The 27,521-nt window shown below is 38.4% G+C and overlaps 2 protein-coding genes across 4 annotated transcripts in view; one reads left to right on the plus strand and one right to left on the minus strand.

Moving 5' to 3' along the window:
• Window positions 1-1,269: 1,269 nt before the first annotated feature.
• On the minus strand, window positions 1,270-25,706 carry EDNRB (endothelin receptor type B). Its single transcript, XM_045377206.3, has 8 exons — window positions 25,620-25,706; window positions 24,310-24,843; window positions 9,434-9,546; window positions 9,094-9,298; window positions 7,158-7,307; window positions 6,302-6,435; window positions 5,648-5,756; window positions 1,270-4,119 (listed from the first exon to the last, which is right to left on the minus strand). Exons 2-8 carry the CDS (start codon window positions 24,790-24,792, stop codon window positions 3,985-3,987), a joined length of 1,329 nt encoding a protein of 442 aa, XP_045233141.2. The 5' UTR covers window positions 24,793-24,843; window positions 25,620-25,706; the 3' UTR covers window positions 1,270-3,984.
• Window positions 25,155-27,521, plus strand: part of LOC102133231 (uncharacterized) — a 360,266-nt gene continuing 357,899 nt past the window's right edge. For all 3 annotated transcript variants that reach the window (XR_012426450.1, XM_074021219.1, XM_065533343.1), the window contains exon 1: window positions 25,155-26,132. Coding sequence is in view for 2 of the 3 variants with exons in the window: in XM_074021219.1 (XP_073877320.1) it covers window positions 25,769-26,132 (364 nt within the window). In the remaining variant the exon portion in view is untranslated. The remainder of the gene's footprint in view (window positions 26,133-27,521) is intronic.

Consider the following 27,521-nt stretch of genomic DNA (forward strand, 5'->3'; position numbering starts at 1 on the left):
GGAACATGGCCAGTTCAGGTGAAGGGTTGACCCGTAGCATGCTGGAGAGGGGTTGTGAGAGTTTGCCCACCTTGGCGGGTAAACTAAAATTATATAGTACATATACTAGCATGTATTGATTGGATGTAAGAATTAGTAGATATATTAATATTTATATTTAATAGATAATTAAACAGGCTCTGAGATATTAACTGACTTGCTTGAGGTCAACTAAATTGCAGACATAATCAAGGATATCACATTTATTGGACTTTGGGCGTTTTTCTGATCATACATACTTCCTTTCTAACATGATAGGGTTATTCCCTCTGCTCCAGTGAGTCTTGAATCCTGGAAGTGTTCGACAGGACTTCCAAATTTGATTATACTTATTCAATCTTTTGATTTTTAAATGTGCGTCATTTCAAGGACTGACTAATAATGTTTGCCAGTCAGTCAGTCACACCAGAGTCACTGCTTTCTATAAGCTTGGCCTCTACAATTTTTGGATTTCTGGACTTCTACATCTTACAGCTGCATATCTCTTGGTTTTCTTTGATGTATGTAAATTATATTTATTCTGCCTACTTTTACTACAATAAATTGTGGTGGCATTATTATTATTGCTTAACAACTAACTGTTCGAGAAAACAAGGGCTCTTTTTGGCAACTGCTTCAGGAGAGTATTTCCTATGTTAGCCTTTTCTGTACTTCTCACACGGCCCCTGGGATTTAGAACATTCATATTTTCAAGTGCCAGCTAAAATTAGGCAGCTGAAATCCAGGAAAGGTCAGGGGTAAATGATAGCAAACTCTGGAATACTAGGCTGGGTTTGACCTAACTATCTGGGAAAAAAAGCAATTGCTAATTCTGGATTATTTTTGTTGGGTGGAGAAAGAGATTACATGCTGAGAGACACAGACAGGTGAACTTCTGCAGCCATCAGTATGTAGTTATTTAGTGCTCATTTCATTTTGCCTTGTATTAAATTTATCATCACTGTTTCTTATTAAGTAGGGACCTTGCATTTTATGAACTTCATCCCATCTTTCACATAGAAAACACTCCAAAGAAGCTTGTGAAATGCAATGAGCAATCCCTAAACCTCATTTTAACCTTTTGCCTTTGCTGAGGTACAATAATGATGAAACAATGAAGTGCTCCAAAGGCAGGGAACCAAAGAAAGGAAGACCCAACAGGCCAGTGGAAACTATTACCCAGAAAATCAATCTTGGGAAGTTGAATGTCTGTATATCTGTTTCTTCACAACAATGAAACACACAGTCCAGTCCAGAGACCAGAAATGTGGCATTTTAATTGAATAACTTCATACTTCCTTGATGATTGTATATTTAACATAAATAGTGTCCACTTGTCACATTTATATTTCCTTTAAACAGTCAATTAGTATTTAATGAATTAGTGCCTGTACAATGAAAAATAAGCTAGTTGTTAAAAAAACACAACCTAAAGTTTATTGGTTTTGCTTACATAATAAAAAAATCAGTGACTATAGCCACTTTAAGCAACCAAAAAATCCCCCCAGGTATATAATTTTTTACATTGTTATATTACAGTTTTATAAAGTTAGCTACAGTATACCCATGTTTCGCTATAAACTGTATTCCTTTGGCCATATGTAAGCTATCAATACTAAAAGGTGTTTGAACATACATCCACATTAGCAGTGGATAATAAGGGAGAAAATAGGTTAAAATCTTTTATAAATCTTCTGAGCTGTAACATTCATGTTAACAATAATTTTGTCTGTTGCTATATTAAAGTTCTTAATACTAGGAAACATGTTTTGAAGTTAAATAATAGCACCTTTTTCTATCTTGGTTTTGAGTATATAAAGAAATTATTATTGTTTCTTACTTATCAGTATGTTAAAATTTTGAATCAAACATTTTTTTAAAAAGCCACTGAATGCAATTTTATTATAAATAATGCAAGTATGCTTTTTGTGTGCAGTTTCAAAATTTGGTAAGATAATTACAGAACATGATACTGACATGGAGAAGGAAAGGGTATCAGGATATAAAAATTCAGTACATGGTAATAAAAATAATCTAAAATTTAAATAGAAATAAAAATATATTAATAAACTGAAAATATTAGTGATTCAAAGTTAATTTAAAATTGCAAGTCTAAAATGTCTTCTATGATAACAGGCCTCTGAAAAAATGATTGGGATGAAATTAAAAAACAAGTTTGTGGGTGATTTATAAATAGAATCCACATGGCATGTGAATTAATTATTATTGCTCTTTCTTTCTGGCCACATTGTTGGGTTTTGGTTTACTGCACCATCACATTCGATATTGACAGAAAACAACATTACTAGCTTATTTCCAACATGTGGCCCAGTTTACTAAAAGAAAAAAAAAGTAAAAATTTGGGCATATTTTAAGACCGAGTTAAAGCTCTTGGGCCCAATTTATTTCTAAAGTCACTCTGAGAACATTGCACTGTGTTTTGCTGGAACAAAATCAGGACCTTTTGCATTGGTGTGACGAGGCAATGACGAATGTTAGGCTAAGAATGGGAATCTGTCCCCATGAGTTTCCTCTCACCCCACCTCATTTCCTCTGTCTTCCGTTTTCTCTTGTACATACTTTCACACACATCTCATCCCAAGCTATTCTAAGGCACTTTGCTTAGAAGATTTAAAAATTAGGCAGGAACGCACAAAGCTAAGAGGTTCTTACAGTCTCAAAAAGCAGTTTTGCCTCTAAGTGAAAGAAAAGCACCACGTCAAGCACACTTTTCTATTGGCTATTTACAAAAATAATACAAAAATTAGTAATAAGCTTTACAGGTAGCCGTTAAATGTACTAATCTGTATGATTTTGAAAAATAGTGTTTTAACTACAGCATTATACATACGCTAGAAACCATTTTAACTACAGCATGGGTGAGAGAGGGTGCTACCTGCCCCCTTGTCATGTGGACACCGCACCAGGCAGTTCACAGTCTCTATTATGAGGTCACTGGCATCTCTCCATTGTAAAGCTATGAACACAGGGCCTGCCCTCGTTTAATCGTCTACATGCAGTGTATGTAGCTAAATATTTATAGATGACAAAACCAAACAGAGTTTAAGCTACAATAGTGAAAGAAGAAGATTTTAATAATCCTGAAAAATTTGTAGATAGTATTTTCTTCACAGGCTATGTGAATGGCAGATTCAAAGAAATCTTTTGGGGTAGCCTTTCAAACATTCTATTTCTCTTTGTGAGGTTTGATCTTATCTGAATGTAAAGGGTGTAATAATTTTCTTTTAAAAAGTATTATATTTTAGATTTGGCTCACACATGTGCCAGTTTATTACATGCTGCTTGTTTGTAACATGTTGGTTACATATTGCAGAATGCTGAGGTTTGGGCTTCTAGTGAAAGGAGTGTAATGATTTTCAAAAACAGCCTTGCTCTTTCAGTTACTCCCTCCTGATCATTTAAATGTTTCTAGTGTCCAAAAAATACAACTAAACTGCTCTCTCATTTGCATCTAATTACAGTCTGATCAATAGTGTGATAATATTAATTAAAAAGTTGTTTTAAAGGATTTTAAAATTTCAAATTGAGTAATTTAAGCTTCATTTAAAAGTTCTGTTTTACAGTGACTTATTCTTCCTTTGTATCAGATTCACATTGATTTAAAAATAAATCTCTTAAATAGAAATTCCGAGTGAGCTCATCTTAAGCCTAAGGGTTGTGTGAATATCCTGGAAGTTATTAAGAGCTATGTTGAAGTGCTAACCGTAAAAAAGTAAGTGCTTTCACAACGAGGCTTTCTTAATTCCCACTGATTTTCTTTCCATGCTGTAAACAGCTCATAAAATGTCATATGTAGCTATGAGTGTTAAAATAATTACACTTAATATTTTAATAGTGTGCTGTGCAAATACATAGTTTTTTGTTTTGTTTTGACAAATGTTTCATTTTGTTTTAATGACTTCGGTCCAATATAAAGAAAATGAAATACAGTGAATAGTTCTTCTTTCAAGATGAGCTGTATTTATTACTGGAACGGAAGTTGTCATATCCGTGATCATTAGCTTTGAACTTTAAGCACGACTGCTTTTCCTCCAAGGACTGTTTTTCTTCAAATGACTGGCACCAGCAGCATAAGCATGACTGTACAAAACAAAGTAACTCATTATATGTTAACATCAGTCACCTTTCTCAACTCTTCCTCCTCTCCAGGGTTCTGACTTTCTTTGCATAATTAGGAGTTCTTGGGCCCTGTCTTTCGGTGCTCTTTTATTTTCCCTCTTAAAAGAATATACTCACAGAATTAGCATATGATAATTTTTGACTAAAACATGCAGAGAAGAAAAAAACTACATAGTTAAGATTTCTCATCAAGAGAAAGCCACTTTTAATTGATACTTACTCTTGGTTATTTGATAAATATTCTTAATATTTGATAAACATATAATTCAAGACTTTTCCCCATGAAAACAGAAATATGTGCACATACATGAAATAAATAAATTATACACATGTATATGTGCATGTGCTTGAGAATGTGAGTATATTTTAGTGAGACTGTACTATATGTATACTCCATAACCTTGTAGATACTTTCACACACATCTCATCCCAAGTTATTCTAAGCCACTTTGCTGAGGAGATTTAACCTGCTTTTTCTCACTTGACAGTGACATAAATATCTTTTCATGTCAATTAATTTAATACTGCTTTCTTATTTTTTCAGCCATGTATTCTCATGTCTCTTTTCAATATTGTTAAACAATAAGGTTATATAGTACAAAAGCATCTCAGTTTTCTTCATCCAATTTTTTTCTTGAAATTTTTTAAATATAAAATTTTGTTCATTCTGTTTGTCTTCTGTTCATTCTATATGTAAAAGAAAATGGGAAGTCCACGATTTTATATTCTATAAAATGAAGGTGTTGATACTGACGGAAGTTCTCTTCCAGCTCTAAAATTTGAGTTATGAGTGGGCAAAGAATGATATAGGCTGACTTAGTGTTTACACGGGAGCTACGTTCTCAGCTTTCCAGTAATGAAATACCAATGACAAATGGATGATTTTCGTATTAGGGGAGGGGATATTTTATTTCATGTTAGATTGTTGAAGGAGTGAATGAATAGAAGGATGATAAAATGCAAGTAGCTGAAGAAGGAATTTTATGTATTTCACATTGAACAGCACATCACTGTTATACAAAAAAGGTAGAAAGAGGTAAAACCTAAACTATTTTTTTGTTTACCTTATTATTCTCATAGTCCATGTAAAAAAGGAATTAATTTAGTTACAATAATAATTGAAGCTGCGAAGTTCAGACTCTACCAAAAACAGGGAACAGTGTCTTTAATTCATGTTTAGCCCTTATTTTATTATGTGATGCCTATCAGACATCAATGCATATAATTTTTATTACTTTTTGGTTAACAATTCCATGAGTGTAACTGATTGGCTGAGGCAGTAGGGAGTGGTTGACGAGGATTTATAGGCAAAAATTAATTTTAGTGATTTATAAGCAAAAGTCGTATTTAAAAAAATCATCCATGATGTAATAAAAGGGAAACTATAAAATAATTTACTAAATCTGTCTGGATAGATATACTAATAGTTTTGAAAGCTTATATTTGAGCCATATTACAAAGAGCTTTTTATTTTGGGATAGTCTCTTACCTTAAAGCAGTTTTTGAATCTTTTGCTCACCAAATACAGAGCAATTGGGTTAATGCAGGAATTCAGTGAGGCCATGTTGATGCCAATATAGTCCAATACCAACAGAAAGCTGCAACAAAATAACCCAAAATGTGTCTGAAAAATATGCTATTCTGAACATGTATTCATTGTTGACTTTTGTAAGGAAAAAAATACCAATATACCATCGTTCTAAATTTATCACTCGTCTTTGATAATAATGATTCTCTGCCTGTCTCTGTCTCTGTCTCCCTCTAACTCTAGCATCTCTACTGACTTTCCTCCATTTCCTCTTCCCAGGCCCAATTCTTCTCTTTTAAAATAAAATCTCATTTGGAAGTACTGAAGCTGGCTGAAAAGAAATAATTTAGAAATCGTGTTGGAGAATTGGACCTGACGTTTTCCACCTTGGCACTCATTCATCATCTTGACAACTCTGATTCTCTGTCCCTAGTGTTCTTCATACCTCCGCTTCCCTGTCCCTCTCAACAGGACCTCAGAGAAAAACTGGCAACCTCCCTGGCTTCCTAAGGGTTATAAAAATGGTAGTTTCTCTTTCTGCCTATAAAACAGATCGATGGAAACACTTCTGAGTGGCATTTGTTTACAAAACCATTTCTAGTTTGCCTTACTTACCTCAAAAGTTCACATCTATTGGGATCATTCTGATTATAAAGAGTGAGCTTCAGAATCCTGCTGAGGTGAAGGGGAAGCCAGCAGAGGGCAAATACAAGGACCAGGCAAAAGACGGTTTTGGCCACTTCCCGTCTCTGAAATAAATCCATAGTTTGACCCTTAAAAGATGGCTCATTATATTTATAGCATTCTCTCTTCTAAAACATTTAATATTGTCTACAAAAAGTCAGCGGCATATGCAAAAACTCAGGACACTGAGCTTTATATGGAATAGTTAATGTGAAGTGGAACCGAAGTGACTAGAGATTCATCTTTTTTTTTTTTTTTTTTTGAGACGGAGTCTCCCTCTGCCGCCCAGGCTGGAGTGCAGTGGCCGGATCTCAGCTCACTGCAAGCTCCGCCTCCCGGGTTCACGCCATTCTCCTGCCTCAGCCTCCGGAGTAGCTGGGACTACAGGCGCCCGCCACCGCGCCCGGCTAGTTTTTTTTTTTTTTTTGTATTTTTTAGTAGAGACGGGGTTTCACCATGTTAGCCAGGATGGTCTCGATCTCCTGACCTCGTGATCCGCCCATCTCGGCCTCCCAAAGTGCTGGGATTACAGGCTTGAGCCACCGCGCCCGGCCTAGAGATTCATCTTTAAAAAGTTCAGATTCTCCCTAGATCATTTTAGATTATATAGAATATCTCTAAATAAATAATATAAAAATATTCTTTGTCTATTTAAAACTACCAGAAGCAAGAAAAAGGAAATATGCTCTGGTATATAATAATGTTAGTTTATCATCATCATCATCATCATTTTCATATTCATAATTATAATTTCAACATGAGTTATCAAATATTTGTATTTTCTTACCTGCTTTAGGTGATCATTTAAAGCAATCTGCATGCCACTTTTCTTTCTCAACATTTCACAGGTCATCAGGGTATAAAAAAATGCAGTGATGGCCAATGGCAAGCAGAAATAGAAACTGAATAGCCACCAATCTTTTGCTGTCTTGTAAAACTAGGGGGATGAGAGAATTTTTATGATTAATACTCCTCTGTAAGAAAATATTATATAACAAATGTTAAACTTAAAAAAATTCATCAGAGAATGAGTATCTTCTAAATTAGATCCAGTTTATATATACCATGCAGAATCTTTCAAGCCACACTTACTGAACAAATAAATAGTCATGTTAAATAAAACCCAAATTTTACCAAAAACATTTCAGTTCTCTAAGACAATGTGTTATAAGCATGCATAAAAACTTAAGTAGTTAGGCAAAATTTGAAATATTTGGTAATTCAATGTTTTGTCTTCACATAAGAAAGTTATCCTCAGAGTATTCTTTGTGTGAAATATAACACCTAAATATGTAAAGATAACTTGGTGTTTAGATGAAGTTCTCACTTTTTAGCAAGTTTGTTTAATGGGAAAAACAGATATGAAAAGGTCTAGGTTAACCATTTAGCTCAGTAACATATAAATCTAACTTCACAAAAAGATAAAAGCTGCTTTTGACTTATGTCATATCTCTTATTCTTTTTCTTCTCTGTTATCGTTTTCATATTGCTTTAGATATATCTGTGTTGGAGAGGAATTTATGTAACCCAGTCGGCACTTTTTTTTCCTGTATATATACAGTTCATAAAGTTTTATTTAGTCTCCTTGTGTACACAATAGAAAACAATTATTGGGAGTAGTTAGGCCAGCCCCCTTTGCATTAATGCCTCTTAACCCATTCTGTTTGGAAGAGCCTTTTACACTCAGGATCTATCTTCTGGAAACCAGCATCATCATTCTTTTTCTATTCCCAAATCAAATGTTCTTTAATAAATGACCAGGATGAAGAGTTTCTTGCAATGGCAGCTTTCTCCTTGGCATCAAAGACAAAGAGAGGGGAGTCTTTCCATTCAGACTCCATCCATATCAGGGTGACTTCTATCTGAATATTTGCTGGACCATACACTCCTCTGACAACTACTATGCTATCTTGTGCAGATTACGTAGTAGCTGTCAGTCCTAATGGGACTCTGGATACAGTAAATTCCTCTTCAGAGAACCAATACATCAGTGTGTTCAGCTTCCCTGTTCTTTGTTCTGCATTTTAAAGTTTAACTTCCTCGTTCTTTACATCTCCTTGCCCCTAGTTTCAGTAAACAACCCCCTCCTAGCCTCTATCACCTGCTCTTTCCTTAGTCATCCTTAGTCACCTGCTCTGTAACCATCCTTCCGCTGAAACTACTCATCCCACCACTCCAGCTCGTATCCCTGCTCTCTTTAAAATAGCCGACTGGAATTAACTTAGACTGTGCGGTCCAACCTTACCTAAAGGGGAAAGATGCAGCAGTAGGAACTAGCTGCATCAGGGATAACACCCCATCCCACTCCCCTGTCTGGTATGCTTTCACCATTGCTCCATTGTGAGACGCACCCTTCTATAGAAGAAAATTGCCTTGCTGAGAAACCTTTTGCCTGAGTGCTATTTTCACTTTGTGGCACCAAGCATTTTACTTCTAACATGGCTTTGGGTAGAAAAGCTATAAATTCACATCAATTCTTTCATGTGAACTTAGTTTATCCATGCCACTGAGAGCAAGGGGATTCTTAGAGAAGTAGTGATTTACCTTCTTGCCTCTTGAGTCATTGGTCACCATTAACCCCACAGTGCTTGGATCTACACTCTTAATTTATGCCAAGGACAGTCATAAATCAACAGTTTCCCAAGGAGTGGGAAACAGGAGAAAAATAGCTAAATAGTTATAAGGCAAGAGCAGAAAGGAAAATTTAAAAAAGTAAAATTTACCTGCATGAAAGCTGTCTTCTGAACAGGATGAAGCAAGCAGATTCGCAGATAACTTCCTTTGTAGTCCATCGTAATCATATCAAAACCTATGGCTTCAGGGACAGCCAGAACCACAGAGACCACCCAAATCAAAACAATTTCTACTGCTGTCCATTTTGGAACCCCAATTCCTTTAATTCTACTCCAAGAAGCAACAGCTCGATATCTGGAGATAAAAATAGAATTGTATTTTAAGCTGGCATACCTTAGTTTTATTGAATTGCACAGCTTATTTTCTAAGTAACATGCAAAACAATAGTATAGCATTCAGAATATTCTTGGCTTAAATAGAAGCTTCTACCTGTCAATACTCAGAGCACATAGACTCAGCACAGTGATTCCCACGGAGGCTTTCTGTATGAAAGGTACCAGCTTACACATCTCAGCTCCAAATGGCCAGTCCTCTGCCAGCAGCTGCATTGAGGAGACATGAAGCTCTGTTAGGGGGTTTCATAAGATGCCCTCTGAATTGTATCACTTAGTGGAGCATAATTAACATGCAGAGTAGGATAAATTCTGGTTGTCATTCTTTGTCTCATGGACTACTTCTTTGAAAAGCACCATTGTTCGACATATGTGTGGTACAGGAAAGTGTGTTGGGATTGATGAAAATGCAGCCAGCTTATAAGAAGTCATCATGCATATATAGTAGCTTAGAGTTCAGCTCACCTCATCAGAGCAAACTTGGGCCAATCGCTTAGGTTCCTCCTGAAAATTGAACCTGTATACTGTCATAGAGTCTGAAATGCCCAGGTCATGGCCAAAGCAAACTATGGGTTAATTAAAATTGATTTATAAATAGTCCTTAGCTGAGGAGACCAGACTTCCCTATTGAAGTAGTACTCTATGCAGAACAACATGTGCATTCATGCACTTGTTCTTCACTGCAGTCCGTTTACCTAACTGAACAGTCATTCAGTTGGAGTAGCTATGCAGTTGCTTGAACAGCCCAGGCATACTTCTACTTAGGGCTTTCACTCTAGGTCCTTCCTTATCTTAGAAGGCTCTTTCCCCACAGATTCACCTGGTTAAGCCCCTTATCTCCTTCAGGTCTTGCTCAAATTTCATCTTTTCAACATGACTTACCTTGATCACACTATTAGATACCATAACTGGTCAGGCATCCCTATCTCCCTACTCTCTTTTCCTTTTTATCCATAGTCTATCAATTCCTGTGGCATATCACATTAACTTATTTGTTTGCTTAGTTTTTTTTTCTGTCTGGATCCCTGGAGTGTAAGACAGACTATGAGCTCCACAACTGCCTAGACCAGTGCCTAATGCATAGCAGATGTTTAATATTAACAGTGCTTGATTCATAGACTCTAAAATATAACAACGACTGGCTATATAAGGAGCAAGAAGACATAGTTATTGCTATTTTATATATATATATACACACACACACATAGTATGTAATATATATACAGTGTGTATATATATACACATATATATTTCTCTTTATCTGATTGTAGACTACGCAACCATCTATTATTAAATGTGGTTATTTTCTTTCTTAGGGCGATGTGGTGTGTCCCACACTGGTAAATGAATCACTTTAGGTAAACATCTGGATCAAATGTTCATGCGGTTTTGAAAATAAAGAAAAGTATTTCAAATCCATGGGTCTTAAAACTATTTTGAAAAACAACCTTCCAAAAGTGAAAATTATTTTGAGACACAGTGGAGTCTTTCCATCCTCTCACTAGTAGTGAAGACTCTACTGAGTTTGTCAAGCTGAGTTGATTGTTCTATAACTAGAAACACGTCAAAGGCTAAAATGTGTGTCTCATAATGAATTTGACTTGGAGACTCAACATAGGACCAATTTCATTTCTAAATTAGATATCAAAACTTATACAGACATGTGGGATAAAAGTTGGCAGACTTATCATATATGCTTAATGGAGGATCCTGAAAACCTACAGAGCCAGGCAGGTAACACAGAGAAGTGGAGGGTGCCAGGTCTCAGAAAGTCATTGGTGTCAGGAAGATGATAGGGAGTGGGGTGGGGTCTGGGGTAAACTTTGTCTGAAAGGAGCAGCAGCTAATAGATACCACACACTTTTTTCTAAGGGACCCCAAATACAAAAATCTCTTGATTTTTCAAAAGAACCCAGATTGGAATTTTTATATGAATCTCATAATTTATTAAAGTTCAATTCATATTTTTTTAAAAAAACCTCTCAGATAACATTATATTATCAAAATACATCGGTGAGCCATCATAGTCTCTATCTTGTGACTTCTGGGTTAATCAACTGACTCATTAATTATGCTTGTTCAGTCATTCATTCAATAAATATTTATTGAGCATTCACTATCTGTCAGACACTATTCTGAGCACTTCTGCTCACATGGAGTTTACAGTCTAGCGAGGGAGGCAGACAAAAAACACATACATACTTAAAATGGTGTTAAACAGAGGCTGTGATCATATTGAGTGAGGGTGGGATTGGAGGTGTTTTTTTTTTTTTTTTTTTTGAGACGGAGTCTCGCTCTGTCGCCCAGGCTGGAGTGCAGTGGCCGGATCTCAGCTCACTGCAAGCTCCACCTCCTGGGTTTACGCCATTCTCCTGCCTCAGCCTCCTGAGTAGCTGGGACTACAGGCGCCCGCCACCTTGCCCGGCTAGGTTTTTGTATTTTTTTTAGTAGAGACGGGGTTTCACCGTGTTAGCCAGGATGGTCTCGATCTCCTGACCTCATGATCTGCCCGTCTTGGCCTCCCAAAGTGCTGGGATTACAGGCTTGAGCCACCGTGCCCGGCTAAGGTGTTTTCTTGATAAGCTTCTCAGTAAGGTCACCCTGAAGAGACAACATTTGGAGAGGGACTTGATTGAAATAAGACAGTAAGCCATGCGAAGAGCATGTGCAAATGCCCTAAGGTCAAAACAAGCCTGGTGAACTGGAGGTACAGCAATGAGGCTACTAGCTACTAAAGCTGGAGAAGAGTGACCCAGACCAAATGCATGGAAAATGAAGTTGTAGAGGGAACAATTTAAATGCTTTTTTGAGGGAATTCATTGCAAGGTTTGGAGAAGGGAAATGGTATGATCTAACATATTTTTCAAGAGATCACTGTGCTTGCTGCCCAGTGTAGAATAGAATGTAGGGCCAAGAAAGGAAGCACTGATGAGAACTAGTGGTGAGCTGGACCCTGTGTGCCCCGAGGCTGAGGAGAGTGGGTTATGGCCTGTATTCATTTTAAGGGTAGGGCTAGCTAGCAGGACTTGCTGATGGGTTGGACAATTGATGTGAGGAGTCAGGACACTCACAGAGGTTTATCCCGTGCATGGTGAAGTCATTTACTGAAATGGGGGAGACTTGGTGCACCACAGGTCTGAACCAGCTTTGAACTCATGTAGCTTTAAAAGAACTGCCAATTACCCTTAGAAATAAGAATAAAAATTATCCAACTGGTTACAAGGATTGTGCTAGAACCAGCCAGGTATAACTTATTCAGACAATATTCTACTATTGATTACTTCTCCCTTCCAAACATGAAGCCTAATTTCCCTGCCTTTGAATGTGGATTGGACTTAGTGATTTGCTTTTAATGCATACAGTGTGACAAAAGTGATGATGTGTGATGTCTGAGACTAGTTCCTAAAGAACTGGCTTTCTCTCTCTTGGGTCACTTATTCTGGGAGAGGCCAGCTGCCATGTCATGAGGACACTCAAGCACCTCTGTGGGGAAGCCAAATGGCAAAGAACCGAGGCCTCTTGAAAACATCAAGCACTAATTTGCCAGGTCTGTGAATAAGAGGATCCTCCAGCTTTAGTCAAACTTGGGCAACTGCAGTTCCAGCCAGGATTTTGAGTGTACCTTCTTGAGAGACCCTGAGCCAGGGCCACCCAGCTAAGCCACTCCTTAATTGCCAAACCAAAGACACAATGTGATTTAAAAAATATTTACTGTTTTAAGCCACTAAATTGTAGGGTAATTTGTTACTCTTCATTAGGAAACCAATATGCTTGCAATTGGTTGCTCACTTAAGTGAGTAATAGATCCACATTTGAACTCAGATGGTCTAGAGCCTATGCTTACAACCACTATAATACCTGCCCGACAGTGTTTTGAAGGAGGTGATTGTACAAAAAAAGTTTAGAATTAAATCAAATATTATTTTTTAAACCTATAGCTATGTGTCAAATCATGGTAAAATATCTAGGTGCAGAGCAAAATCTTCTGCTCACCTAGTGCGATGGTTAACTTTATGTGTTAACTTGACCAGCCACAGGTTGCTCGATTAAACATTATTTCTGGGTGTGTCTGTGAGGATGTGTCTGGAAGAAATTAGTATATGAATTTGTGGACTCAGTACAGCTGACTGCCTTACCCTAGGTGTGTGGGCATTATCCAATCTGCTGAGGGTCTGAATAGAACAAAAGGCAGAGGCAGAAGGAATTTGCCCCTTTTTCTTCCTGCCTATCTGGAATGTCTCATTTCATCTCCTCTGGCCCTCAGACTGGTTTCTCAGGCCTTTGGACTTGGATTGAATTACACCGCTGGCTTTCCTACATTTGCAGCTTGCAGATGGCCAATTATGGGACTTCTCAGCCTCTATAATCTCATAAACTGATTCCTCATTATCTATTTATCCGTCTGTCTGACTACTTACCTACCTATCTACCTATCCCTCCATCTATCTATCCCACTGGTTCTGTTTCTCTGGAGAACCCTGACTAATGCCCCTAGTTATTTTATTCAAATAATGTCCAGACATTTGGATATTTTAAAATATTCTATTCTGTCTTAAATTAGTTCCAAATATGGTAATACTGTTATCCTGTAGGTACCGCTATCAGAATAATCAAGATGAATGAGCATCCAGACCACTGAAGGAAAAGAAGTCTGGCCGATGAAAATGAGCTCTGCACTGAATCCAGGCCATGTTTTGAGGTTTCCATTGTTTTTGGCTCAGCCTAGAAATTGGATTATTGCTCTTCATACCACTGGAGGCCTGCAGCCCAACCTCTGACCCAAGCTATCACAGAAAACAGGGAAACACAAACTGAAAATTGTAACAATACTCTTCAAGCTCAACAGACAGATAGTCAGAAACGTAATCACCATGGAGAGATTACAGTTTTCTAGTCTACACTTTTGAAGGGAAAGAGACTGCAAAAAAAAAAAAAAAAAAAAAAAAAGAGAGAGAGAGAGCATTAACCTTTATCAGCTTGCATTTCATGCTTTCAATTCAGAACTGGATGCTATTCGTTCTGGAAGGCCACAGAAGATGTGGGAAGAGCATCACTGTTGCTTCCATTATTTTGTAGTGAGAAGAATGGCTTTGGCAAGACTCTAAATGCTCTTCATCTAAAAAGCTTACCTTCTGCCTCACTGATCAGAAGGCTTTGTGGAGACCCAGCAAAGCCTGATACTCTGTGACAGAAACCATGCCCAGTATTGATGTTCATCTCTGTCATATTAATGGCCTCTAGCAAGAAAGTCTTTAGGCAAGCTATTGCTTGAAACTTATCTAAAATATAAAGGTATCCACTTGTTTAATGCAAAAAACGTCCCAGGTGGGGAAAAACTATGAAGCTTTGCCAAAAAAAAAATTCACTCTCAACCAAGATGACATCTTTACAATTTGGTGAGAGATTGTTCTTAGATATGGGTGTGATTCTTAGACATTCATTTCTTCATCATTCTTTGGGAAAAATAACAACATCTAACATCTATAATCTGAAGTCTAACGATACAGCTTTCCCCACTGAAAAGGAAATGGATTCACTTTATTGCAAGAGGAAGCAACTCTAACTTTAAACCCAGCAATAACACATTCCTTATTCCCTATTTTTAGTTTTTTCTTTGGACTTTACCCCATTAAATTAGATAACTTAAGGGCAAAGTCTGAACAGTGAAGACAATTCAAACATGTAATCAAAAGGCGTCTCTCTGATCGCAAAAAGGGTGTTTAGAGTTAAATCTTGACACTATGTCCCTTTCACATAAATTAAAATTTTAAATCCTGTTTAAAATTAAGTTGAATATATGTTGCCTAACATTTATCAAATATGAGCCAGTTGGCAAATACTCACATAACTGGCACTGCTTTTCATATCGTGATGTCTCATCTAACTGAATAGCTGTTGTTAGTGTTTAGTCCTGCTGGCAATGTGGTATCCATTTGACAAAATTATAGCCTAGGTTTGTGCTGACCCATTTTACCCTAAGGCTTATATTGCTTCTCTAGAACATTTATTTTGGATGATAAACAGAAATAAACAAACATTAGATTGAAAAAAGAGGTGACCATACTGGCTAAAAGATTTCTACTCAAGAAAGACCATAATTTTATAAATTTACATAGGAACAACTGCTTGAGAAAGAAACAAGGCAAGAGAATCCAAATAAATTTTTCTACTACATTATAAAGTCATTTTTATATTATAGCTTAAAAAATGTCTAAAAGGATAAATAGCATGAATAGGAAATAAATATTCTTTATTTATTTGAGGATTTTGTGAAGTGGATCCTAAAAAATCTCTCCAACTGGGGGATTTACATTTTTCATTTCTCTTTTTAATTAAAAATCACATACTTGAGATAATAAATGAAGAAAAAAAAATCCTGTTAACACACACCCCTATTAATGCCAGGAGGAGTCAAGCCCCATAAGGTCAGGAAATGCTAAAGTTAACCATCTTGCACAAGCAAATGTTCACTCGCCTCATTAAACATACATAGCATTTTCTTTTTCTATTTTATTAAATTAGAAGTATACACTGAGCTTTAACTGTTTATTTGTTTCAGAATATCCTAAAACATTTATAATGCCTAGCACAGTGCTTGGCACATAGTGGTCACTCATTCAATGCTTGTTAAGTAACGATGAACGGATGAGTGAATGAATGAATTTGATCATAAGGCAGAAATCATCTATGACAAAACATTTGCCATACGTCTTTCAGTTCTCATATTCTACATATATTCTTTACAGAATTGACATGACTGTATATTTACTATTTATATTTTCTAGTCCTGATGATCAGGTCTTCTTGGCACATAGAGTCAGAAACTCTAGAATTGAGGCTTGAGGGTGGGCTGTACTGTCGTTGGAGTTCCGCTCTTCCATGCAGGCCGGAAAAGGTAACAACAAAAATTCCTCTCCCACCCTCTCTCTCCTATTCAAAACTTGTCAAGGCAATGCCTGATATAAAACAGAACCTACTGTTTCTCACTATGTAATGGGATTCTATGAAAAGCTTTAGTTGTGGAGGGGATTGTAAGTTTCGTGGAAGTAGATGCAGTAAACATACGGACATTATTAGAGATGATTGTTTTAGAGGATGAGTGAGTGGTGTAATTAAGAGGACAACCAAGGTTACTTTGCCAGACTGCAGTCTATTCCATCCTGTGATAAATTGTGAACGTTTCTTTAAACGACTGGCATTATATAAATGTTTTCACAATAAGAGTCAAAAAAGGAAAATAATGGAATGGCTGCATTTGCCAACTCTAGGAAAGGGTGTATTCTGTTTTTATCTCTGTTTCCTGTAGTAGTTAAGAGTTTTTTCTGTGTTTGAACTAGAGTTTTAATGAGATAGGGCACCTTCATTCAAGGACTTGCATGACAGAACTCTTTCTGTATTGGTACATAGAGAAATAGTTCAAAGTAAACTTTGAATTTGGAGTCAATATGCTGATCAAGTGCATGGAAATTTCTTTTTCTTGACATACAGTGCACTTGTGCCCTGAAGGACAAATACAAATTACAAGTTCTACCCTGCATCCATCAAAATGTACTTAATCACTTAAAGATTAGGCTATGTGAGTTAGAAATATGTGGTCAGAAATAATGTTAGCTTATCCCCCAGGGGTGCCATCTCAGTAGATTACAATATGAACAGTGCCCCCTAGAGTTGTGCAAGGCAACAGTTCTGTCCGTGGGAATCTATTTCACACACATCCACAAAACAGAGGCCTTTTCAAAGCTCTGAAAAGATTCCTATAACTTTCTGAAATAGAACAATGGCTTATGAAAATGAATTAAAGTTCTTGAAACAAAATCTCTAAAAGAAACAGATAGAAAACAATTTTTAAAAATATTTCTTAAGAGAAATTGAAGTTTACCTCAAATATATTTTCCTACCAGAAATTTATTTCTAAGTCTGTAACAGGCCAGGAAAGAAATTGATTGTACTCTTTTATTATCTAAATTTAAAACTATATCCAAAGTTTGAGCTTTAAAACTTTCACCGACATATTACATATTTTGAAAAGATCCAACTAAGAGAAATAACAAAACCCACTCACAAACCTGGTCTATTATTAGTTGACTTATCACTGATGACATCTGAAGAAACTGAAGAATGAGAACCTGAGCGCCTCCTGGCTCAGAACGAGACTTGCAAACTACATGAATTCAACGAACCCTATTAAGTAACTTCATGCCATACCTAAGCCTAATTCTATCTGTGGAATATCTTATGGGAGACTAATAAGCTATGATCAGAAAATGTCTGATTACTATGGAATCTGAAAGCCCATTAAAATAGTCTGAAAACACTGAGCGAGCGGGAAGAAGACAGCGTACAGTGTAAACATTCTGAGGATAGTTTTCCTCCTTTCCGGAAACTACAATGAAACTGAAGAAGAGAGAAGTAGAGAAAAGACACAGGTCAGCAGGCATGAGTGCAGTTTTGAGCCTCAAAAGGGGAGACTTGCTTGAGAAATGCTTCAATCAGTTTTGTTAATAAATTTTTGATTCAAGAATGATCCTCTTCTATCTTCTCCCTTCACCCTTTCTCCTCTCTCTTTCCCTCTCTCCCATTCACCACCATATTTTGGCCATTTTCTTGTTCCTTTACATTTTCACCAGAGGCCTTATAGGGAATGATAAATAACTCTAAAATAAAAGCATTGGAAATAATAAAAAGTCTAAAATTAGAGAAGTTGTATACCCATACACCACATCCAGCTATCTCCCAAACATAACCAACCTCTTTTTAACTGTGCAAAGTTCTGAAAGAGAATGTTTCACATCATAAATTACATCCTGAATCTTATTTCAGCTCAGGCTTTATCTGTCAACACCCTTTAAAGAACTTAATCATTTATTAGCATTTGGCATGTTTCTCTAAAAATAATCGACTATAGCATATTAGCTACACGGAGATATCCTTATATGGTTTTCTTTGTGAATTGAAGAACGTGGCTCCCTGGCCTGGAGACAGCAGGGTCTTGGCTACGTTATCCTTTTGTACAACTATGGAAATATTTCAATGTTGAAAGACTCATTTTAGATGAGCAAAAGAGAAATGTAAATCTTTTGATAGATAAGCCTTACCATACTGAAAGAAAACCTTACCTTGACATTCATAGAGGCTTGGATTTATGGAGTGACCAAGTGGCAGATCAAAGGCAAACACAAGAAATATCATAGAGTTGAACCTAGGGAAACTTTCACTGCCCAAGGCCAAGTGCTTACTGACCATTTTGTCACAGAAATCTGTGACCAACATGTGAAACAGTGAACTGGGAATATGAAGTCTTGAGTTTCTAGTTTATTTGAATTCTGCTATCAACCTGTTATCTGACTATGACCAATACTTCAATACAGAAGGAATCAAGCTTTCTTTTTTTTTTTTTTTTTTTCATTTGGACATTGTTAAAAATATGAGTGGAAAAAGCCCACTGCTCTTATGTTTTATGTGTAGCATCATTTGTCTGCAAGCATTTGTGTAGTATTGACAGTTGCAGCCACTATGCTAGATGGGTGTCAGGGTATTTGTTGTATTTGTTAACTGATTCCAGGTCATTCAAGCTAAAAGCCTGACTCTTCATTAACAAGTTTTAAAAGTTAATACTTTAAATGTGCTTAGTTGTTGCTCCTTAAAAATTATTTTGCTTTGCATAAATAAATCTCAAAGGTATACAGTTTCCACGTTTGGTTCAGAATGCTTATGCGGTAAAATATCTGTAAATATTACTAAAATATTTCAGTGACTTGACTGGAAATGAGAACATTGTTATTAAATTGGGAGAAATTAGACTCCTCTCCCAATGACACCCTTACTTCTTGTGTTGCTATATATGCATATGCTTCAGTTTACTGATCAGAATATATGCATACACTTCAGTTTACTGATTGGAAAATTATAACTTCAAAAGTTGGTGGTGTTCCATCAACTTTTACTTTTAACTACAAAACTAGTTAATTATACATAAACTTGTTAAGTACCAGAAGTAGTCTAAGATAGGATAGTGCAAAAGGTAAATTTGTTCAGAAAGATAATCCTGAGTGTGTCACAAGCAGAAAATGTCTATTACCTGCCAAGGTCACTTCACTCGAAACTCATTTGTGGGTTCAGTGAAGCAATTCCGCATTTTGACATACCAGCATTTTAATGTTATATGTACCCACCCTTAACTAGTTAAACGTTAAAGATCAGCAGTTTTGCCTTCCAGAACTATGAATGCCGCCTCTTTGCCTCTAATAGTAGCCTACAGATCTTAACTGTAAAACCATCTAGAAGCACTCCACTGGGTCACCAGCCTAATTTTTAGCTCTCCATCACCACTGGGCACCTGATCACCTTTGGATCCTTACCGAACTCGTTAATGTGGATGTTGGTATTCGTCTTACCAGTTTGCACGCAGGTTTGTTTTTAAATGTAATTTCTTTACACATAAAGGAAGCTATATTTGAGAGCTAACTTCATTAACTCAGTTATCCATGTAAATATAACACAAAGGGAGTTAATAAAATTCAGAAGTAAGTTAAGAACTCATTATTTGCTCAAGAATTTTTAACTTCTCCCTAACCTACAACCAAGTTTTGTTAAATATCATTCCCAAATCAACTAACCAACCAAACAACAACATAAACACATTGATAGCATCCACAGGTACACCCGGCTGTCTCGCTTTTTACCCAGCTTTGATATCTATGCTTCTGCAACTTAGTAGTGGAGCGCCAGGCTCTCATATGAACAATTCTAGATTACCCCATTTATTTTAGGATGTATAGGAAGGGCACCATAAGTAGCTTGTGAATAAGGAGAAATTCATCCTAACATCAAGCACTGGCTTTTGGTTCTGGTGAATATGTAGACGATGTAAATATTAAGCATGGTGGCCCATATACATATTACAGATAAACATTAATATGCATTTATATCCATATTGAGATATTATATAAAATAGGGATTGAAACCAAGAGTACAAGAATAACTTTCTAGCACAATATGGCAATATCTTTCAAAATTTTGACTTAATACACACATTTCCACTTACTAATTTTAGTTATAAAAATTTACCCTTTAGATGTAGTCACACATGTGTGCAAAGTCACATGTACAAACATGTTGTTTGTAGTTGTGTTTGTCACAACAAAAGCTGGAAAACAAAGGATACTCAAAACGCACATACACACACATACACACATTTTAAAAACATTTATCATTTGCTTGCTATGTGCCATGCCCTGTGCCAAGTGATAGTCATCTTTTTACTTATATATCTATATATTCTTATAAAACTTAACATTTTAATGTATGTACATGTATGCATACATATATATTTAAATAAATATCTCCTTTGGATGCTTGAAGTTTTCATTGTTCATCTGGTTGGTGTTGTGTAACGTAGGCATAGCCCCAGTGTGTGCCTATGAGAAAGGTAAGCAAGGCTTATTATTTTCTGCATTTTTACATGAGTTTGAAGTGCTTCAGCAGCCTCAACTTGCTAAGTGTCCTCAGACACTTCCCTAGCCTTCAACACAGGATTTTCCCCATAACACAGGAGACCTGTGAGAGTGGTATGATTCTACTTAAAAGTTTCCAGGGACCCAGCTCCTTGAGGCAGTCCAGGCAGATCAGACATGCTTCCCAACGCTTTGCAGCTTTCACTGCAGCAACTCCAGATAAAGTCCCACCAGTTTCACAGCCTGAAGACTGTAGCTTCCAATAAGTTATGACATTTTGTGATTTGCCAACTTTACTGAACTCTGTATTTATTAAACTCCAGATTAACGGAATAGATTCACATTGACATTTCTTGGCCTCTGAGCCCTTAGTATGCCAACAGGAGGGTTGGAGAGTTTCATAAACCCGCTGAAGTTGTGTATATTGAATTCTCAAAGAGAATGATAAAACCCCACCAAGAAAAATTAGAAATCACTGGTTTCGATTCAAGCCTCTCATATTAGGATATATTAAATATAGCCTTCATAACTCATTTAAATTACTTTTTTCTGAATGATCATACCTGACTACTCTGAAATTCTAAATGCATTTTAAAAAAACCATGTTGCCACAATTATTTAGGAAAATAAATGGCTTTTAACTAGTTCTGGATTATATATTTTGGTAAATTAAGCCATTAGAATAACTTCCACTGATATTACGCACTACAGACCAGGTGAAGGGGGTTTCGAGAGACAGAAATCCTGACTCAAATTAATTTCTGAAAATGTTTACTAAGTATTCTACTGTGGGATAGCATATTATTTGCCACATTTGCACCAAATGCTCTCAAATCAGATCCTAAACCAATACTCAAGGTTGGAGACGACAATGCAGTGCCTGATTATGCTTCATGCAGTGGGATGGGGTGGACCGCAGGGTCTTGGGTTGGATGGTCTGGGTTGAAGGCCCAGTTTCATCACTTTGTAGTCGTATGACATTAGGCAAGTTACTTCTTCACCTCTCTGACAAGTACTTTCCCTAGATCTAAAGCAGGAATGATAACGATACCTCCTCTACAGGGTTGTTGTAGTGATTTAATGAAATAAACCAAGTGCCTAGTGCATCATAACTGGTAGCCATTATTATGATATTGTGTCTCAAGCTAAACCTAAGGCCACGAGGTAGGATTCAATAAAGACGACCTTAGTAATGGGATGCAATGTGATGAATGTGTTTATGACCAATACAAGTTACTGGATGGACAGATTTGTAATGACTCATTAGCTTATTTCAGAAGTAAAAACACAGTCATGTTAAGACTGGATGGCTTCAGGGAAAAGGATGTAACTTCCTAGGGAAATCATAAGGGAGTTTGAAATGAAAAGGAAACTGTGTGACCTCTTGGGGAGTCAGAAATTCTCTGGTTTATCACAAATACTAATTTAACCAGACAGAGGAAAGAAGATGGTTCTGGAAGAGCTGATTTCTATCTGTCCTGGAGGCAATACATCAAAACTAAAAAAATGTTCTCAATGCCACCCTCTATACAGCACTTCAGCTACTGTCTGATTTAGAAAGGTTTCTAACTGGGCTAGACATGTGGGGTTTCCTGACCCCACAAACAGAACTTTCATAAAGTCCTGTGCCAACCTAGCAAAACTAGATTGTAATCTCCCTTTGGGAAGAGATCTTGTTAGATTTATTTTAAATTTATCACAACACCTTGTACTGAAAAAATTCTCAATTCAGTTTTGATGAATTGAATTGAAATTCCTTTGCCAAATTAGAATGGGAAGATTTAGTTTGTGGGACATCTTAAGAAGTAAAAGAGTCGCTTCTGACCCTCATGGAGTTGTGACTGCATTTAGAGATTCCATTTCAGCTCATACAAGTACATCCTCACAGTTTATCAGAATTAATTGCCACACAGGATTTTAGGATTTCTTCAATTGATTCCCCCATTTCCGGGAGTGATTCCCTTTAGAGAAAACTATATCCTAATCCACTCTCACTGCTAAGCCTCAGAAATGTTTGGAATTCCCCTTAAAATATAGCTATTGGGTTAGGATTTTTAGAGATTCATGAAGGGAAATTTACAGGCATGCCTTATGGTAACTACTCCTGCCAATAGGTCAAAGCATCCCCTACAACATTTCCCAACTTTACATTCCATTTTTTTACCCTTGTACTGAAGTACTGAAGTCAAGGCTAGCTATAGGCAAATCTGCAAAGTACAATTCCATTTCCTTACATTGTGATTGTGTTTTTATGTGCAACTTTCTATTGCTGCTGCTGCTGCTGCTGCTGGGAAAGTTTTAAATAGTTTCATATGTCTTTGAAATTTTCCAACTGTTTTACTTAGGCTGCTTTTTTTTTTTCTTTTTAACACCATAAAACTTCAGTAGGTGGGCACTAGCAGCCTGATTGTGGAATTGAGGAAACTGAGGCCCAGAGGTGCCGGGATGTGTCTGGAGTTCCAAAGCAACCTGGCTCTTTGTGTGTTTCTGCTGACGCCCATGGTAATCACACAATAATGTTAACTACTGAAACCCTTACAGATTTTGAGTGCTCCTTGGTCTTGTCCATGAAATAATTGATGGGGTGCTGTCATATGGCTTGCACTTTGGAACCTGACAGATTTGGGTCTGATCCCCAGTTCCACCTCTCACTCATTTACTTTGAGCATCCTACCAGTCAGCTGTAAACTAAATGTAATATCTACTTGTGGGCTGCTGGAAGGAATAACAGAAGTAACACATCTCACCCAGTCCTTGGTCCACTGTAGATATCTAATGCAGAGTAGCTACAGTCCCTCACAGCAGGTGAACTGTGTTTTTCCTACTCACCAGTCTGGATCTCTTTCTTCCAGGCCATTTATTTCCTAAAAACCTACTTTGTATCTGCTACTTTCAAAGTCTTCCAAGACAGTGCTTCCCAAAGTTAGTGGGCATATGAATCACCTGAAGATCTTAAGATGCAGATTCTAACTTAGTAAGTCTGGGCTAGCCTTGCATTCCTAACAAACTCTCAGGTAATGTTAACGCTCACTGTCCATGGACCACACACTTTTGATTAGAGGATGTACCCCATTAGGTGCACTTAAGGACTAGATCCTTCAGAACTAGTGGTTCTCAAACTTTACAGTTCATCATAATTACATAAAGGGCTGTTAAAATACAAATTACTGTGCTCCACTCCAGAGTTTCTGATTCAGTAGGTCTGGGGTGAGGCCAGAAAAATCTTCATGTGTACCAAGTTCCCAAAGTGATACTAACGTTGCTAGACTGGGGACTACACTTGTCCTAAGCTTCACAGAGGGCTACTGGAGACCTGAATGGAATTTTATCCCAATGGTTACCGACTTTTATGAGTGGACATAACCAAATGGAATTTGGTTCCAAAGATCACTGACTTTTAGGAGGGGCTGAGCCTTAAGAGAGAGCTAAAGGGAAGCTCCTTCTACAAGCTTTCTCATCACCCTTCTCCAGCCAGGCCCCCTTCCTCAAGCCCAGCATGATTTCAGCAGGCGCCCTTTACCTTGTAGACATTGATAGGGATGTCAATGACGATGTGCAGCAGGTCTCCCAGAGCCAAGCTGGCGATCAAGATATTGGGACCGTTTCGCATGCACTTGTTCTTGTAGATAATTCTCAGAAGTGTGGAGTTCCCGATGATCCCTAGCACGAACACAAGGCAGGACACAACCGTGTTGATGTATTTGAAAGTCTCCTTGATCTCGATGGGTCCTTGGCACGGGGGAGGGGAGATGGTGCGTGGCGGAGATCCCCCCGTCCTCTCTCCTTTAGGCACCTCAGCAGGTGCCACCGACCTCGCCAGACTGGCGTTGGAACCCTTGGGCCATAAGGTCTTAGTGGGTGGCGTCATTATCTCTGCGGTTTGCAAGAGCGGAGTGGCCCTGGCAGGCGGGAAGCCTCTATCCTCTCCCCAGATCCGCGACAGGCCGCAGGCAAGAACCAGCGCAACCAGGGCGCGTCCGCACAGACTTGGCGGCGGCTGCATGCTGCTGCCTGCTCCAGTGGGTGTCCGGTGGCCGCTCCGCAGTTTCAGAGCCTGGAGACAAGCAGGGAAAGGAAGACAGGACACTTGGGTCAGTAGCCGGAGCCACGTCTCTGCAAACCCTAGTACCGCCCGCAGCCTCTCCGCCAGTATACACGCGCAAAAGTAATTCAAGTTTGCGCGCCGCGCCAGTGGGGAACTTGGCCCTCGTGACTCGCCAGCGCTGGTCGAAACTCCTTCCCAATGCCCTCTCCGCTGTTTTTCTTCCCCCGCGTGGCCAGGAGGGGGTAAATAATATGCAGCGGGGCGGGGCGTTCTGGAAGGGGTGTGCCGGGGGGAGTGATGGGGATCCAAGGCAAAGCTCCGAACTCTTTCAAGTGCCGGGAGGAATATATACACGTCTTAGTTAAGCGTGCGTGGGAACCGCGGAATTAAGGCACCTAGAGGCCAAGGGTTTGTATCAACCTCTGCATTTTGCCCCGCAGGGGAACCTCTGTACCCAGCGATTGAACTCGAAAGACTCTTCCCGGCGGATGAAAGCCGCTACTCCCTGCTGGCTGAGCTACAGCTCCCCCAGCGCGCCCAGGAGTGCGCCGGAGATTCGGAAACTCGCAGAGACTTCTCAAGTCAGCAGGAACTTGGAAACCGCTGTTCCCTCCAAGTGGCTTCAAACACTCATGCTCCCTCCTTTACCCATCCTTATTTTAATTTGCCCTCTCTATAGGCTTTATTTTTATTTTTTTAATACCCCAAACTAGTAAGCCAAACCGAAGCCCCAGGATAAGGTTCAATCAATGATTTTTAATTCAACACCAAGCCCGAATGTTTACCTCTCGGATCTGACAAACCAGATGCAGAGCGAAGAACGGAGACCACCTTCCCGGGACGCGGAACCCAGCTGGGTTCCAGCCTGCTCTGGGAGAGGAGCACGCCTCCCTTGAGCTGCAGGCGGGTCTGGCTCTGACGAAACGCTGAGAGAATGCCAGACAGTGTAGCCTCTGGGGTCTCTGCTGCCATCAGAGACAAGTACTTTTATTCATTCATCCCTTCCCCATCAATCACCGCCAGATTCCTCCCGCGCCTTCCGACCCCGCTGCAACCTTTCCCCTTGGGCGATGCCTGGACAGCATCAGTAGTAGCTGCCCGAGGGAGGGGGCAGTCCTCGTCCAGGTACAGGTCCCAAAAGGCTGTTTATTTGTTAGAGTTCTACGCTTTTCAAATGAACCCAAATCAAGGGCAAGTCATCACGCACCATGTGACACCCGGCAGCTCCAGACTAGAACAAGGCTCTGCACTGAACGTGATAATTGAACTTTTAATGCCAAGTGTGACTTTTCTTTCAGGTAAATGTTCCGCCGCTGTGATATGTAAGGTTAGTTTGTGGGCGCTGCTCTTTGCTCTGCTTCATTTTGCTCTGAAGTTTCATTTCAAGCCCACATTAACCCCAACACGGAATACCTCGATCTTTTCTTCCCCGGCCCTCTCACTGCCCTAAGAGAGGACTACAAGTACTCCTCATTTTCCCTAGTACAGCTCTTCTCCTCTCTTCCTGCCACAGTGTCAGTGTTAGGTAATCTCAGGGATTTTTATACTGTACCTATGACAGACTTGATGCTTATCGGAGACATGAAAATAATCAGAAAGCTGCCATGCAAATTCAACATGATATTTATTTACCAGACAGAGCAATACAATAAGGTCTTTCTATCCATTCTTGAGCTCCATGTTTACAGCAGAGAGGAAAATAACAGCGGCTGGTAGTTTTGTCCAGAGAGTGTATAAAAGAGGTCAGAAAGTCAGGCTTGGAGATGCGCTGGAGAGTACTGTGCCGTCCTCCAAGCAGCAAAATCCCTACTGGATCTGTGAAACTTCAAACCCAGAAGCACCCGTTCCATAGAGGAGTTTTGCCCAGAGACAGGAGGCTCATTTTTTGCTTCATGTTAGTTAATGGCATAGATGGGACAAGAACTTTGGATTTTTGGCTCTTAGGCAATGCTTTCTGGGACTGTGGAAGTAGAAAATCAATTTCTATTTAAAAAGGTGAACTTTAAGTGTGAAATACGATTAGGAACATGGTTACAGAGTAATGCTAAAGGAATGAAAAATATGGTCTAGGGTTGTGAGTGCTAATTCCAAATCTGGCTATTTTGAATTGCAGTCCTTATCCTCCCTGTCTCGTAAGAAGGAGGCCAACATTCAATTGCTGAGCCAAATAACAATATACAATGTTGTCTGAATAAGGAATTATATGGAAGCTTTGGAATATGAATATTTTGCTTAGCTGACTCCACCCAGTGTTGGATCTGCCCTTCCTATACAAGCTTTCTTGGGTTCATGCCTACAGCTCCTGTGGCGTGACTTTTCTCGCTCCCCAGTGGCCCTCTCATCGTCTCCATCTCCATTCGTATTTCCTCCACTGAGTCCTGGAAGTCTGCGCTAATCCTCACTGAGGTCTATCTCTTTTCTTTTCTCATAGCACTTTTGGACTGTTAACCACAACTTAGCACTTGGTCACATAAGAGACGTCTGTGGGTCACTATTGATTTCATGTGACTTACTTTCTTTTTCAGGACAGGGACTTGGTTGAGTTATATGTTCCTTCTGCACCATCCCACTACCTGCCACAAAATGAGCTTAAGAAATAGTTTTTATAAGTTGATAATGATATTTTAAAGTATTTAATTATACTTTATTAACTGGTCATTGGGTTCAAGAACAAGGCCAAACAATTT

The sequence above is a fragment of the Macaca fascicularis genome, chromosome 17 (assembly GCF_037993035.2).
Source record: "Macaca fascicularis isolate 582-1 chromosome 17, T2T-MFA8v1.1".
Lineage (NCBI taxonomy): Eukaryota > Metazoa > Chordata > Mammalia > Primates > Cercopithecidae > Macaca > Macaca fascicularis.